Source organism: Dermatophagoides farinae, chromosome 5 (genome assembly GCF_024713945.1).
Source record: "Dermatophagoides farinae isolate YC_2012a chromosome 5, ASM2471394v1, whole genome shotgun sequence".
Classification (NCBI taxonomy): Eukaryota; Metazoa; Arthropoda; class Arachnida; order Sarcoptiformes; family Pyroglyphidae; genus Dermatophagoides; species Dermatophagoides farinae.
Genome location: NC_134681.1, coordinates 1,181,412 through 1,196,597, shown reverse-complemented (window position 1 = coordinate 1,196,597; position 15,186 = coordinate 1,181,412). Strand labels below are relative to the sequence as shown.

At 30.2% G+C, this 15,186-nt stretch overlaps 4 protein-coding genes across 4 annotated transcripts; 3 read left to right on the top strand and 1 right to left on the bottom strand.

Moving 5' to 3' along the window:
* Window positions 1-9: 9 nt before the first annotated feature.
* LOC124491627 (nicastrin) lies at window positions 10-3,134 on the bottom strand. The gene is made up of 6 exons (XM_047054341.2): window positions 2,674-3,134; window positions 2,464-2,581; window positions 2,137-2,407; window positions 1,352-2,083; window positions 761-1,288; window positions 10-701 (listed from the first exon to the last, which is right to left on the bottom strand). Exons 1-6 carry the CDS (start codon window positions 2,921-2,923, stop codon window positions 216-218), a joined length of 2,385 nt encoding a protein of 794 aa, XP_046910297.2. The 5' UTR covers window positions 2,924-3,134; the 3' UTR covers window positions 10-215.
* A 351-nt stretch (window positions 3,135-3,485) lies between these two features.
* Window positions 3,486-7,353, top strand: RecQ4 (RecQ4 helicase). The gene is made up of 2 exons (XM_075731342.1): window positions 3,486-4,399; window positions 4,465-7,353. The coding sequence occupies exons 1-2, from the start codon at window positions 3,520-3,522 to the stop codon at window positions 7,212-7,214; spliced, it is 3,630 nt and encodes a 1,209-aa protein (XP_075587457.1). The 5' UTR covers window positions 3,486-3,519; the 3' UTR covers window positions 7,215-7,353.
* Window positions 7,354-8,462: 1,109 nt separating this feature from the next.
* LOC124499003 (uncharacterized) lies at window positions 8,463-10,781 on the top strand. Its single transcript, XM_075731337.1, has 2 exons — window positions 8,463-8,876; window positions 9,470-10,781. Exons 1-2 carry the CDS (start codon window positions 8,681-8,683, stop codon window positions 10,591-10,593), a joined length of 1,320 nt encoding a protein of 439 aa, XP_075587452.1. The 5' UTR covers window positions 8,463-8,680; the 3' UTR covers window positions 10,594-10,781.
* A 218-nt stretch (window positions 10,782-10,999) lies between these two features.
* Window positions 11,000-13,973, top strand: LOC124493103 (uncharacterized). The gene is given in 6 exon segments (XM_047056173.2): window positions 11,000-11,312; window positions 11,373-11,534; window positions 11,592-11,605; window positions 11,607-12,018; window positions 12,020-13,456; window positions 13,520-13,973. Coding segments are annotated over 6 exon segments (2,460 nt in total). The 5' UTR covers window positions 11,000-11,069; the 3' UTR covers window positions 13,712-13,973.
* Window positions 13,974-15,186: the final 1,213 nt, after the last annotated feature.

Genomic DNA, 15,186 nt, shown 5'->3' with positions numbered 1-15,186 from the left:
CACAAAACATGATATTCGTATATTTTTTATTTTTTTTTAAATCCATTCGTTTATGTTTGAAAAAAATGAAAGTAGTTTTTTTTCTTGAAAATTTTTACAATTAAACTTGTTATATCAAAAAAAAAAGAAAGAAAAAAAAATAGAAAAAGACCAGAGAAAATTAAATTATTATAATAATTAATCAATTGAAAAATAGTGATATTTCCATCAAAAATTCAGGCTATTGTTGGATCACGATTATCACCTGAATCGATAATTGCATTTACATCTATATTCAATTCTGATGATTGTACAACGTTTCGATTATCACCACTAGTATCATGGAATGTTTGTGTAATATTTTCAGCAGTACATGTGGGAAGATTCTCAGTAGTCTGACAGGTATCATTCATTGGTCGAAAATAATATTGGTAATTACGATTAAAATAGACGAATAATGTGACGAAAACAATAGAAATGACAACACCAGTAATGACAATGAGATACTGTTGCAATGGATTTGGTTGAACAAAAATTCTAAGGCTAACAGCATCCCATTTACTTTCAGTCCAAGCTGCATATTCATTATGATCCACAAAAGATTTTCGTATATCCAAAGTTTGACCATCAAATGCCGGTGAAACACAATCCACAGTGAATACATTAGAACGAACACATTCACCAAGAAGAGATTGACCCATTTGCCACAGATATGTATGGTACTATAGATAAATGTAAATAAAAATGTATTGATTAATCATTGAAAAATCAATCAACTTACGGGATCCGAATTAGCCATTGATACACATTTATCGAATGCTACATGCATATTTTCACCGGTAAAATAATTCAAAATACGTCGAATATATTGTCTGAGGATTTTTGTTCGTGGATCAGCTTGATACACGCTAACATAACTTGGATATGGCGGTAAAATATGTTTTACATTTGAATCCAAAGAAATTGTACCATTTCCATCACCATCATCATTATTCGATTCGGCCGTTATATTAGACGGCTGTAAAATAATGGAGAATAATTTACAATTAGAATTGTGCAATAAACATTCCATTAACATAGAAATTAATTCTTCGTCGGCTTGCTTGTCCAGATCCAACGGTTGACCAGTGATTGATTGATAAACAACACGGGCAAATAACGTGGCAACAGATTTGATTCGGTCTAAATATGATTTTTTAAATTCGATTGAATTCATCATATCAGAACCATCATCAAAAAGGCTATTATAATATTTGTTGATGAATTCATCACGATGATTGGTGATGACAATGTGTTCAATATCTTTGCGCTATAAAACAATAAATATTGAATTAGAAAAAAATTACTATGAAAAATTGCAAAAAAAAGTTACCAATTTGAGAAAACTTTGTACAGATGATGGTGGCAATGGCATTTCGTCAGGTGTTTCATTCATTTGTAAATCTTTGAATTTATTGCTTTCATTCTGTATTATATTGATCAATTGTTTACTATTTGTACCAGGATTTTTATGCAAATAGAGTGGTAATTTTTCGGAAATTTTATGTAGACCAATTTGTTCAAATTCAATCCATTGAAATATTTTCGAAAAATCAAATTGCAAGGATTTTTCATCCGAACGTTTTTTCGGTAATGGAAAAATTTTCTCTTTCATTTGGAATGCAGCTGAACTTGAGCCTATATAATCAAATGCTTCACCATCGAATAAAGCAATAAATAATGATCGTCTATTATCGTTATTGATCAATTTTGATTGAATATCAGGTCTATACAATATTTCAGCAATAGCAATAATTGTTATCAAAGATGACATAACGGAATCAGCACCCGGTGCTAATCCATCAAACATACTAAATGTATCCAAACGTGTAGCCAAAACGACAACAGAATTATCGGGCAAAGAGTCTGAATCATTTAATTTGAATGTATGTGAATAGATGTTGATACCACCCAATGGTTCACAAAATGAAACGGGCATCAATGAAAACCATGAATCCTGGCTAAGTATTGAACGGCGAGTACATGTGATGGAATCAACAGCACCATGCATTGGTGCTTTGAATTCAGCAGCCAATTTTGGCCAATCTTGATGTTGTGCAGTTTTCTAAAAAAAAATCATTAATTAGAATGGAAAAAATAGTCACCGAAAACACTTACATTCAATAACCAATCAATATCGGTTTGATTACGTAGGAAAAATATTGGAAAGGGCCAATGTTCATAAAGTAAACCATTATCATAATGTTGTGGATTCGGTTTATTCCATTGAATCTTACGGCAAAATCCATATTTATCATCATTAGTATAAAGATCAAACATTTGATTTGGACAAGAACGATCGGATGAAAAACCAGATGCGGGTCGGCCATAATCTAGTACAAGAACGCCAGCTACATGATCAGATTTTTTAAAGGCCATCAATGTTGTACTTTGAATGGATAAAAAAAACAATGAAAACGAAAATGAATTGAATTGAAAACTTACAAATTAAATTGTTTACTAGTTATCACAGGAACATAGGCTGATTGACCACTTTTAATTTCTTCCATATCATTATCATTATTGATGATTTTAATCAAACCTTCATTGCCAAATTTGGAATCTATGAATTTGGAGTAAATGAATAAAAAAAAACAAACAAACAAAAAATTCAATAATCCATCAAAATCAATCAATTTTCTTTCACCAACTTACCACTGCAGCCAATTTGATTGGTAGCATTAAAACGTAAGAAACAAAAATTTTGTACTTGTATTTCATGATAGATTTTTTTCTCCACCGTACCAGAATGGCAACCAGTAGGTTGATTGATCAATATGAACATTAATAATAATAATGAAAATTTAATGATATCGAATGAATTTTGTTTTATCAAAGATTTCGATGATTTCACTATCATCATCATCATCATTTTGAAACGATGATGATGATTAGTATTGGCCATTTGTTTTGAGTAATAAAATTATTGATGATGATTTAAAAAAAATCAATTTAAATCCAGGTGACACAAAAAAAATGACAATTATTATTTGTACGTTAGAAACAATAATAATGACTACAAATAATAATCAAAAATCGAAATCGAAATCGAAATGGATTTTTTGGATGGATACGGTGTGCTCGTCATTTAATCATAGAGGTAGTAGCATTATTATTTTTTTTTATACTGTGGATAACCGGCATATTCACTTTTTTTTTCAAGTCATGGCTGCAGAATAGATTTATCATTAACTGATAGCAATATTGACTGGAATCCAACTGGATGCACATACAATGATGGTTATACATTCCTTTCATGATTTTTTTTTCTTGTTTCGTTGTTCTCTGAGTATCTTTTTTATGTGCTACTACTGCTACGTTCGACAAGCGAAAAAAAACAACTACGAACAAAACTATCCGTCTTAGCTTTTGCTGCTGGGTGTGTGTGTGTGTGTGTGTGTGTGTGTGGTCTGTTCTATATCCAATTGAAGAAAAAAAAATAACGCGCCAAAAGTTTTATCACAACATAAACAACAACAACTAAAACGTTGCTTGCCTTTCATGAATTTTTTTCTTTGTTACGGATTTTTTTTCTTTGTTTTTCTTTCTTCAAAAATTATGTCCGATGATCAGAATATCAAAACGATGTTATCATCATCGGATAACCATGCAACAACAACAACAACAACAACAAAAACATTGACACCAACGAAAAAGGTTTGGCCAACAACATTGAATAAATCATGTGAACAAATATCGAAAAATTCAAATTCAAATTCAAATGTGGATCCATCATCATCATCATCATCATCATTATCACCGATTAAAATTCGATTCAATATGATGCAAGCAAGAGAAAATATACGTCGTTTTAAAGAACAAGATATTCGTGAAGAAATTGAAAAAGATCCATGGTATCATTATTCACTTCGTTATCGTCGTCGTAGACAGCTTGAAAAGTCAAAGAAAATTTTACAACAACAACAACAACAACAAAACAACGAAAATGATTCAAATCAACAAGGAATTTTGGATGATAAACAATCAAATGATGTTGATAATGAATTAAATAAATTCGATGATGATAATCAATACCATTTGGATAATCTGAATGAATCAATCAAAAATCTGCTTGCTGATTTTGATAAAAATCTTCATAATGATGTTAATTCAAAACAGAATTCTATTGAAAACAAAAATAAACGAACAATATTTATGTTGAGCGAAGAAAATCAAGAACAAATTTCTGGTTCACCATTAAAACGTCATCGAACAAACGTAAATAAATCACCAAAAAAAAATAAATTTTTCAAATGTAAAGTTGCTAACGCCAATACTGATGGTTGCAATAATAATCAAAATACAAGACAACGAAAAACGATCGATCCATTATTATTTTTTGATCACGTTAAAACATTTGATTTTGAATCTACTAGTTCTGGTATGTATTTTGTTTGTTGTTTTTACAATAATTAATTCCAATTTTTTTTTGTATCATTATAACAGATTCTAGCATATTGTCAAAACAAAAAAAGAAATCTAGTGATAATAATAAAAAATTGATTCCGATAGAAGAAGAAGAACAACAACAACAACCATCAGATGAAAATGATGCTGATAATGAACCAAAACAAGTGATAAAAAAATTGACCGATGTATCTAATCAATGTTTGATCGGTGATCGAAATTCGAAGAATTGTAGAAAAACAGTGGTGAAGAAAAAACAATCTACAAATGGTAATTTTCGTAAATTACAAATGCGTAAAAAACGTTTCTACTTGAATCGAAAACAATCACGTTTTCAAAATTTAAAAAAGAACAAATTCAAACAATACAAAGCGAATAAGATGAATGCAAAATTTGATAATAAATGCTATAAATGTGGTTCAAATGATCATATTGAAGAAGAATGCGATAATATACCTAGTCTTGCCGTACAATTCGATGATGATTCTGCCGGTGATGGTAATTTGGATTCAAGTTTTGATGAATCACTTGATCTTGGTATTAAAAAAACTATTAACACTGATCATCATGATGTTAGACGTATTGTTTTGCATAACTTTATGGAAATTTCACCACATAGTATTCATCCACAACAGCGTGATGTAATAGGACGAATAATATGTGGTCATTCATGTTTGTTTATTGCACCAACTGGTTTTGGTAAATCAATATGCTATCAAGTGGCTGCCTATACGTATTGGGACTTTTTTCGTTCAATCACTATTGTCATATCACCATTGATATCATTGATGCAGGATCAGATTCGTAATCTGCCAAAAAAACTTCGTGGTGTTTGCATAAATTCCAATCAAAGTGAACGTGAAAATGCAGCTGCCATTTCGGATATTATAGAAAATCGAGCACAGATTCTGTTCCTAAGTCCCGAATGTTTGGTGAATGGATTTTATTCTATTCCATTTAAATCATTTCCAAAAATTGCATTCGTTTGTATTGATGAAGCACATTGTATTGCATCATGGTCAACAAATTTTCGGCCATCATATCTGCAATTATATGAAACAATACGTACAAAATTGAATATACGTGCAGTATTGGCATTGACGGCAACAGCTACGCCGGAAATGATTGAAAATATCTGTAAAAATCTTAATATTGATCCAGAGAAAAATGTTGTTGGCAATACAAAAATAGCGGAACATCTTTTAATAGCGGTTTCAAAAGCACCGACAAACAAAATGAAAACCTTGGTGAAACTATTGAAAGAGCCAGAATTTGTTAAATGTTATTCAATAATCATCTATTGTACACGACGTGATGATTGTGAACGTGTAGCATCCTATATACGTACATCTTTACAATTTGAAAGTAATTTTCGAGATACCGAATCATTTGCCGAATGTTATCATGCTGGCCTTTCTTCACAACAACGTCGTGATATTCAACGACGTTTTATAAATGATCAATTACGAATCGTTGTCGCTACAACTGCATTCGGTATGGGCATCAATAAAAGAGATGTATGTGCAGTCATACATTATGATATGCCAAAAAGTTTTGAAAACTATGTACAAGAAATTGGTCGTGCTGGCCGCGATCTTTTTCCCGCACTTTGTCATCTTTTTTTAGATGAAGATTATAGTGATCTTTATACTTTACAAAATTTTATATACGCAAACGGTGTTGATCGTTGTAATATTGAGAAATTCATACATTTAATTTATGAACCATGTCATTGTCGTCGTATGGCTGAAGTTTTCGAAGAAATAACCATTGAAGATGATTGTAATATTGAATGTCCACGGCATCCAGTTGCATTGCCTATTTTTGCAACCGAAATTGAAACCGATATTAAATCAGAAGTTCTTCTTACCATTTTGATGATGTTAGAAAACAAGAATAATGATCTTGATATCGATTTGGATGGAAAACCGTTTGCTATAAAAATTCACAATTCATTCAATTCTATTTGTCATGTTGCTAATTTTAGTGAAGAAAATTTTATTGACAAATTAATTGAAAAAGATGAAATTCTTCGCCATGCCGATGTACTATTAGAACGACAACGACGTTTAACGAATGGAAAATGGAATCGAAATAAAAATTTTAGATTTTCCATTGCGGATGTTGCCAGATTGATGGGCAAAGATGTTTGGTACATACGGAAACATCTTAAAAAACTTCAACGAAAATATCGCCGTGAATTGGGCATACGTTTTTCCGATTATTCATTTCATTTTGAAGCGGCTGGAATATTTTCCCAAATACAATTGAATCGTATTATTGATTGTGTTTATGAACGTATGATGAAATTTGAACGTCAAGAATTGACAAAATTACGTTTTACATATCAAAAATTTTATCAATTTCGATTAATTGGTTCGGATCGTAAAGATGATGAAAAATTTTTGGCCAAATATAATGGACTTAGAGATTTTTTAAATGATATTTATTTTGGTTCTAGATTCACTGCAGAAGATATTGAAAATTCATTATTATCATTGAGTCAAAATAAAAACAATTATGGACTACCACGTATGTTGGATATGACCGATGAAGATTATGCAGCCATTACATATAAGATAACGGAATTTATTCGACAATATTTTGATCAAGGAGTGGATAGTGAAAGAAAAATTTGCCGTATATTGACTGGTATTTCATCACCACAATATCCAGCACATATATGGGGCCGTGTACGACAATTCTGGCGTTCATTGGTAAATGTTGATTTTGAATTACTCATGAATATAACCAAAAAATGTTTACATGATCATCGTAGTAATAACTGAATACATATATATACGTATATGTGACACCAAAGTGGATGATCGATTTTGATTTTGATGATTTTTGTTTTTGTAATCATTGATTTTTTTTAAATTTCAATTTTAAAATCTAATAAATGAATAAACAAAATTGTCATTGAAATTCAATTTACAAATTATTTTTTTATTTCTTGTTTCGTTGACAAATTCAAGAAAACAAAAATTTCGTCATTTTTTTCCATTTTATTCAAAATGCAATTATAATTTATTGTCACCACTAACACCACCATTGTAATAAATTGGATTGGGCAATTTTAGATTTAAATCAAATCCAATTTATATATATAATGTTCATGTTCGTTTATGTGAATGTGTTTATTGTATTCACACATCTACATTTGGTACACATTGGATTGTGAACTCTATCAACCCAAAATGATCTGCTAATGATCTGTTGATGATGATGATGATCATCATCATCATTATAATCGATTGGATCACTTGATTGACTTTTTTTTCGCTCAATCAATCAATTCAATCGAATGATCCATATTCAATTCAAAAAGAAAAAAAAATAATGATGTTGAAAATAACAATCATTAAATGTGTTTGCGTGTGTACTAATGCCCTTAATTCGGTTCGATCCAAATGGATCGATTTTGATTTCATTTTTTGTTTGTTTGTTTGAAATTTGTATTTCGTATGTTTGCAAAAAGAAAAAAAAGCATCGGCAACGTATGTTTGAGTATCGCTCCAATGATCACACACAACAACCATCAACGAAATTGAAACTTTTTTTTCGAAAAGAAAAATTTCTTCGAATTTCAAGAAAAGAAATTTTTTTTTCTTCTTTTCTCTTTAAATCATTGTTTCTCTCTCTCTCTCCCTCTCTCACTTGCGAACACAGCAATAATTTTTTTTTTTTTTTGCTGGTTAATTTGACGCCCATATTTTTTTCACACCTTATCCAATGTGGACTTGTGATTAAAACATGTTTAAATTTGATTTTCGTTGTTGTTGTTGTTGTGCATGCAGATAACAAGATAAGACACCATCAAGGTAATGCATGTGAGATAGAATAACCAACCAACCATTCATCAGATAGACAATATGAATCAACATCATAATCATCATACTATCATGACTGTTGTTGTTGTTTTTTTTCTTTATTTATTTTAATTTTGGATTTTTTTTACACAGTTTACGATCCTTGAATTGAATTCAAAAAGATATATATATTTGTCACCATCACAAAAAACGATTTTTGTTGTTGTTGTTGTTGTTGTTTAGTTTGGCTGTGGTCATGGTTTGTTGCTTTTATTGGACTTTGATTTTTTTTTGTTCATTTTCTACAAATTATTCATGTTGTGAAAATATTTTGAATATATCATCTTTGCATCTGAAATCATCTAGTCTTATATGAAATAAAAAATAAGAATAAAAACCAAAGAAATAGATTCATCAACGATATTCAAATTAAAAAAAAAAATATGACAATGTCACAAGCAACGACGACGACGACGACAACGACGATGAGAACTAAGAATTCATTTATTCAACTTGCATGGCAAAAATTTCGTCAACGACGTCAATGGGAACGTAGAATGATCATCATTATTGCCGGTATAATTATTCTGGCCATTCTATTGATTATCACCACCATGTTATGGTTAAGAAATTCCAATAGTAAGTATTTGAAGCACAAAAAAAAATAAACAAAACATTTGTTCACAGAAATCCAAAGAAAAGAATAGAATCCTTGAAAATGTGAAATGTTGTTCATGCACCTGAATATAAAATTTGATTCCAGGAAGGAGGTAATTATCGTATTGCCAGTGTTAATATCAGCACTACTGCTGCTGTTGTTGTTGTTGTTGTCGTAAGCAATGTTGACAATAAGAAAAAAAAATTTTTTTTTTTGTTCTTGTGTACCATTGAAATTGATTTCCTTCCCATTCATTTGATACGACAAAATGTTTTTTTAACACTTGTATTTCCGCAATTCCCGTTTTTGAAAAAAAATTGAAATCGAAATCCAAATCAAATAGGAAATTGACAGTGACAGTGTCGAAATTTTACGGGATCTTTTGGATACCGTGATCATTGAAAATCAATCAATCACATTGATTAATTTCCGAACTCTTCTTGGTTGAGTTCAACTTTACCACTAATCGTATACTAATAAATTTTTTTTTTCGTTTTTGTTTTATTTTATTTTCTTTCTTCATTTCATTGTCGTGGTTAAAAATCTGATTGGCCTCCAAAAATATTATTTCAAGATTCAAATCAACCATTGTTGAAAACAACGACAACTAATCATTTCGATACAAGCCATGCTGATAGACGAATTGATCATCTGGTTTCACATTCATCAACCAATAATGATGATCGACAATCAGCCAATAATAATAATAATAATAATCGGAATCGAACATTTCATTTTAATCGATATCAAATTGATAGAGAATTTATTTCAGATTTGGATAATGGAGATAATGATGGTGTTGATGGTGGTAATGGTGATGATGATGATAATGATCATCATCATCATCGAAATAGATTATTACGTCCATTGAATCGTATTCGTAGAGAAACAAATAAACGTCGTCATCATCATCGAAACGAGAAACCAACAATCATAACATTTGATGTTTTGGATGATACAGATTCAGCTTCATCATCATCATCATCATCATCAAGTAGTATGGATGATGATGATGATGATTTCTATAATGATGATGATAATGATAATCCAGAAGAATATGAAGTAGCCTATAAAGAACCATCGATTCCATTTTCACAACGAAGACCAGAAACAACAAGAAAAATGTCATCAATTGAAACAACACGTATACCGAATAATAAACGAGTTGATCATATCATTACACCTGCTAACAATGGTGGTGGTGGTGTTGGTGTTAGTGGCAGCCGTATCCGTAATCGTGATGAACATCGAAATTTATATAGTAAACAAGAAAGTAAAAATGTTGAAAAATATGATATTTTAGGTAGTGGAAATTTTGAAATTATTCGTGGTGGAATACTTGATAAACATCCATCAGATAATTTGAATAAATTACGTAATTCACGTAAAAAATCATCAAGTCGTCATCATAATAATAGTAATCGTAATCAACAACGTAATCAATTATTTGAACCAAATAATCATCATAATAATGATCATCGTCAACATTATTCAGAAGATGATAATGGTGTCGAAAATAATGGTGCTGGTGGTGGAAATGGTGATGATGATGATGGATTAAATCCATCGAATAATGATGGTCCATCATCAAATCAATCATCAACAGATGAACCAGAACCATTTGAACCATTTAATTTTGATCTATTTGCAAATGATCCAATTCTACAAGGTCTTCAAGGTTATGATAATTTTGCATAATCCAGATTATTATTATTATTATTTTTTTTGAAAAGAAAATTAATTAATTTTTTGTGTGTGTATGTGTGTGCGGGTGCTACTGTGCCGAAAAGTGTCTGTTTTTATTGTTTTTTTTTTCATTGTGGTCCACGAATTTGATCGATATTTTGCAATAGATTTTTCACATCTTTGTACATATAATGTTACGATTTGTCCTCGATTTTTTTTATTGGTTATTTTGTTTTTGTTTTTTTCTTAAATTTTTTTTATTGTTTGTCATTGTTTTTTTTCCATTATAATTTTTTGGAATGTGAATAAATTAAATTAAGAAAAAAAAATTTTAAAAATTCAAATTTTAAAATGACATGTCATATATGATGGGAACCACTTGTTGCCGAAATCAATCAATTTGGCTGAAGCCGGCGTTTTCTAAACAACAAATTGTGTTCGATTTTTTCAATTCAATTTTGCTGATTTTTTCTTTCTTTGATTCCAAAATGTCTTGTCATTTTTGGTTGTCATCCATATGGATTTTGTTGTTACAATTATCTAGCGAATGTTATGGCGATGAACAGATTTGGACTCCAAATTCTGTCAATAATGACATTCCGATGAAAACTCAACAGAATGCTCGAATTTATAGTCAATACGATTCGACAGCTTTTCCCGATGAACCATTGCAGATTGTTCGTCCTGATGAAACGCATAAAAATCTTGTAATTGTCGAAGAAAATATCAAGGTTTGATTTACATTAAATTATTATGCGATTAAATTGTATTTTTCTATTTGCATTGCATAGTTTCTACATTCAATCAGAGAACCCGTAAGCATAATATCGGTGGTGGGAAAATTTCATTCTGGTAAATCCTACCTTATGAATCAATTGATGAGTAAATCGAAAGGATTTGGAATCGGTTCCAAAGTGACACCAGAAACGATGGGCATTTGGTTATGGGGAAAGGTAGGATTCATTGTTATTCAATGAAATTAATTCAGTTTTTCTTTTTTCTCTAAATAGCCAATCAAATTCAGGTACAAGTGGGCAAGAAAATCATTGGACATTGATGCTTGATACCGAAGGTTTTGCTGCCACAAACATATCGGAAAATTATGATGCCAAAATATTTGCCGTTTCAACATTGCTCAGTTCAACATTATTGTATAATTCAGTGAAAATAATTGATCAATCAGATATTGATTATCTTGAACTACTTGCAAGACGTACACAATTATTTGCATTGAAAGCAGTAATGGCACCACGAACAAATTTATCCATCCATGATTTCCGAGAACCCAAAAATTCGATAATCGAATTGGATTCACAAATACTACAATTTCCATCATTAATCTGGGTTATACAAGATTTTGTTCAAGATGTACAGGGTGAAAAAAATTGTAAAAATTGGCTCATGAAATTATTGTCTACACATACACGTGAAACAGAATCATTATTCAATTTCGTTGAAAGATATATTTCCATCGGTTGATTGTCATACATTATTCATTCCAAGTGCAAATAAATATCATTTAGCTGATCTTTCACGTGCTGATGAACAGGACCTGCTTTCGGATTATCGTAAAGAACGTGATGAACTTATTGTCAAATTAAGCCATATGATACGACCAAAATATCGTGATTCAATCCCAATGACCGGTACAGAATTGGTGCATATATTCCGTGTACTTGTCAATGCAGCCAATTCAGGATCATTGACCGAAATACCTAATCGTTGGGATACATTTCTTGATCGTTTGAAACAATCCTCGATTGAAGAATGTTTTAAATTCTATGCAACTTATATGAATAATTTACTTGTTGAACAAGCCCGAAATGAACCGATTTCAATGAGCTTTCTTCATGAATGGCATGAAACAGCGTTACAAAAATCGACTACATTATTACAAAATCTTCTTCAAGGCCTCGAAAGTCATCTGCAAGTATCACAACAACAGCTTGTTGATCAGATTCGTAATTCTTACATACTAATCAAAACGGTTAATAAGCAAAAAATTCAGATGAGAATTTTTGCCATTCGAAAAAAACTTGAAACTGATATTTCAAATAAATTTTTTTCATTCAAATTTCCAGTCTTAAGCGAAGAAATCAAAAACTTTGCCGAAATACTTAAACCAAATATTTCTGATCAATTCTATCAAGAGATGCAAAATTTAATGCCCAAAGATGAAATGGCTGAGGATATGGAATTCTTGGATCGTTTCATTGATCTGACAGCTGGTTCTGCCATTCTGGAAAATAATAAACATTTGGATAGATATTTTGATGAAAATATTAAATCATCACTAGAGGATGGATTCTCTAAACTTCAAATCAATACTATTCGACCGAAATTATATCCGAAATTTATTGTTTATCTCGATGAATTGGAAAATAATACCAAAGAAATGTATGAAAATCGTGTACAACATTTTGCTGTAGAAACAGTTATTTATAATTCCAAAATTTATAAATTGAACAATTTGTTACATGAAAAGAAACGTCTCATACTACAAGATCAAGAACTTGCCGTAGGTGAATTTCTACGCAATGAAACTTATTTATGTGCTACCGAATTCAGTGGTCGTATCTCAAATGAACGGCTCAAATATCCAATTGATTTTGATCGTTTTGACCAAATTATTGCTCAAGAATCGAATCGTATCGATGCTAATTGTATTCAACCATTGAATGCTTATTCTGATTATAAAATTCACAAAACAGTCATAGATGAATTGATTGAAAATCTAAAACAAATAACAAAAAAACGTTTGAAACAAAATCTTGATGCATTTAAACAAGAAGTGGAAGCACCATTAAATACTGCCAAACAAATAATTATATCATCAAAGGATTTACATTCGACATTTTTTCGTTTTAAAAAATATGTAAGTTTTTCATTAATAATTCAGTGAATTAATTTCATTCAATTTTCTCATTTGTTATTACAGGTAAATGATGTTTGTATCATTCACTTAGATCAAGGACTTGCACATGAATGGTCATTAAAATTGAAAAATAAAGTGATTGATTCATTCATTAAAGAAGATCCAGAACTTTTTGCTCTTCTCGAATCAAAACAGACATTGTGGTCGACAATTGTTGGATTTTTTCAATGGTTACTCAGCTTTATTGGATATTAATTTTGGCCATATATATGATGATGCAATACACAATACAACCGAATATGATACCTTTGATTCATTCATTCATACATACAATTAATTCTTTTTTTTTAGTGTGATCCTAACCTAACGATATTATTATCAATTTGAATTATTTAACAGATTTAGGTGTGTATGTTTTGTAATAATGCATGTAAAATAAGTTTATGATGTTAACCAAATTTTTTTTTCTTTCATTTAAAATTAAAAGATGTGTTCAATTTTTTTTTCTCTTACTGAATCATATATGTATGCAATACTTTTCATAATCATCATCATCATCATAATCGATTCTATGTGTTACAGAATCATTTTGCAACAACAAAATTGATAAGATTTTATCCGCACTACCAAACACCTACAATAGATAAATCCATTGTGTGTGTGTGTTTATTTTTTTATTTTTTTTTTTGTAAAATTCGTGAGCGATGGCAATTAACCATTTAACAAAACAGTGTGTTAGGTGTTTATTATTTTGCATATTATTCAGCACTGAAATTCTCTCTGTGTTTTTGTGTGTATCATCACGATTGGCCTAATATTGATGATGATGATGATGAAAAATTGAATGGAGAACAACAAAAAAAAAAATAAACAGAATTCAGAATCAGAATAACCGGAATATATGTATTCAATGCAGGTGAGATTGTTTCCCTTACCATCATCAATACCACCCCCGCTATACTATAGTTTCAATTTGTTCAATTCTCTTAACCAAGTTTATATATTATTATTAATATGATCATCCCAAAATAAAGGGTGTGGTTGTTTTTTCTATTTTTTTTTTCTTTCTCTCACTCAGTATGTAGATCACACTATAGACTTTTATTTTAATCATTTTGAATCAAGTTTTAGCTCAATTTCATAAACTATGACGATGATGATCATCATCATCATCATTTCAGATTATTATTACAAACACATATTATACATACAAGTTGATATCATCGATTTCATTCATATATTGGGACATTTATATTTTTTTCCTACTCTTTCGGTGAAAAAAAAAAAATTATTTTCCTGCTGACCGAAAGTGTCAACGAACCATTATATAATAGTAATTTTTTTCCACATTCCATCACCATTGAAGACAACCCGAATATCTTTTATTCTTTCCATCACTATTATCATCCACCATTATATTTGACAAAATTATTTGAAACCAGAATTTTTTTTTTATTAAAAAAAAAAAAAATTTTCACGCCACATCTTTCATCCAATGATGATTGGGCGTTGTCAGGATTGTTGCAATAAAAAAAAGAAAAAATAATATCCGGATTCAAGAAATTTTTTTTTTTCGTTGAACCAAATAACCTAAGATATAGTCAAAACCACATATATATGAAAAAAAATGGTAGACAAACAAAAAAGAAAAAAATACATATTTTTTTTTTGGCTTGTTCATTTGACAAGATTGACAAGATTTTTTTTTGTGAAAAAAAATCTGCGTATAC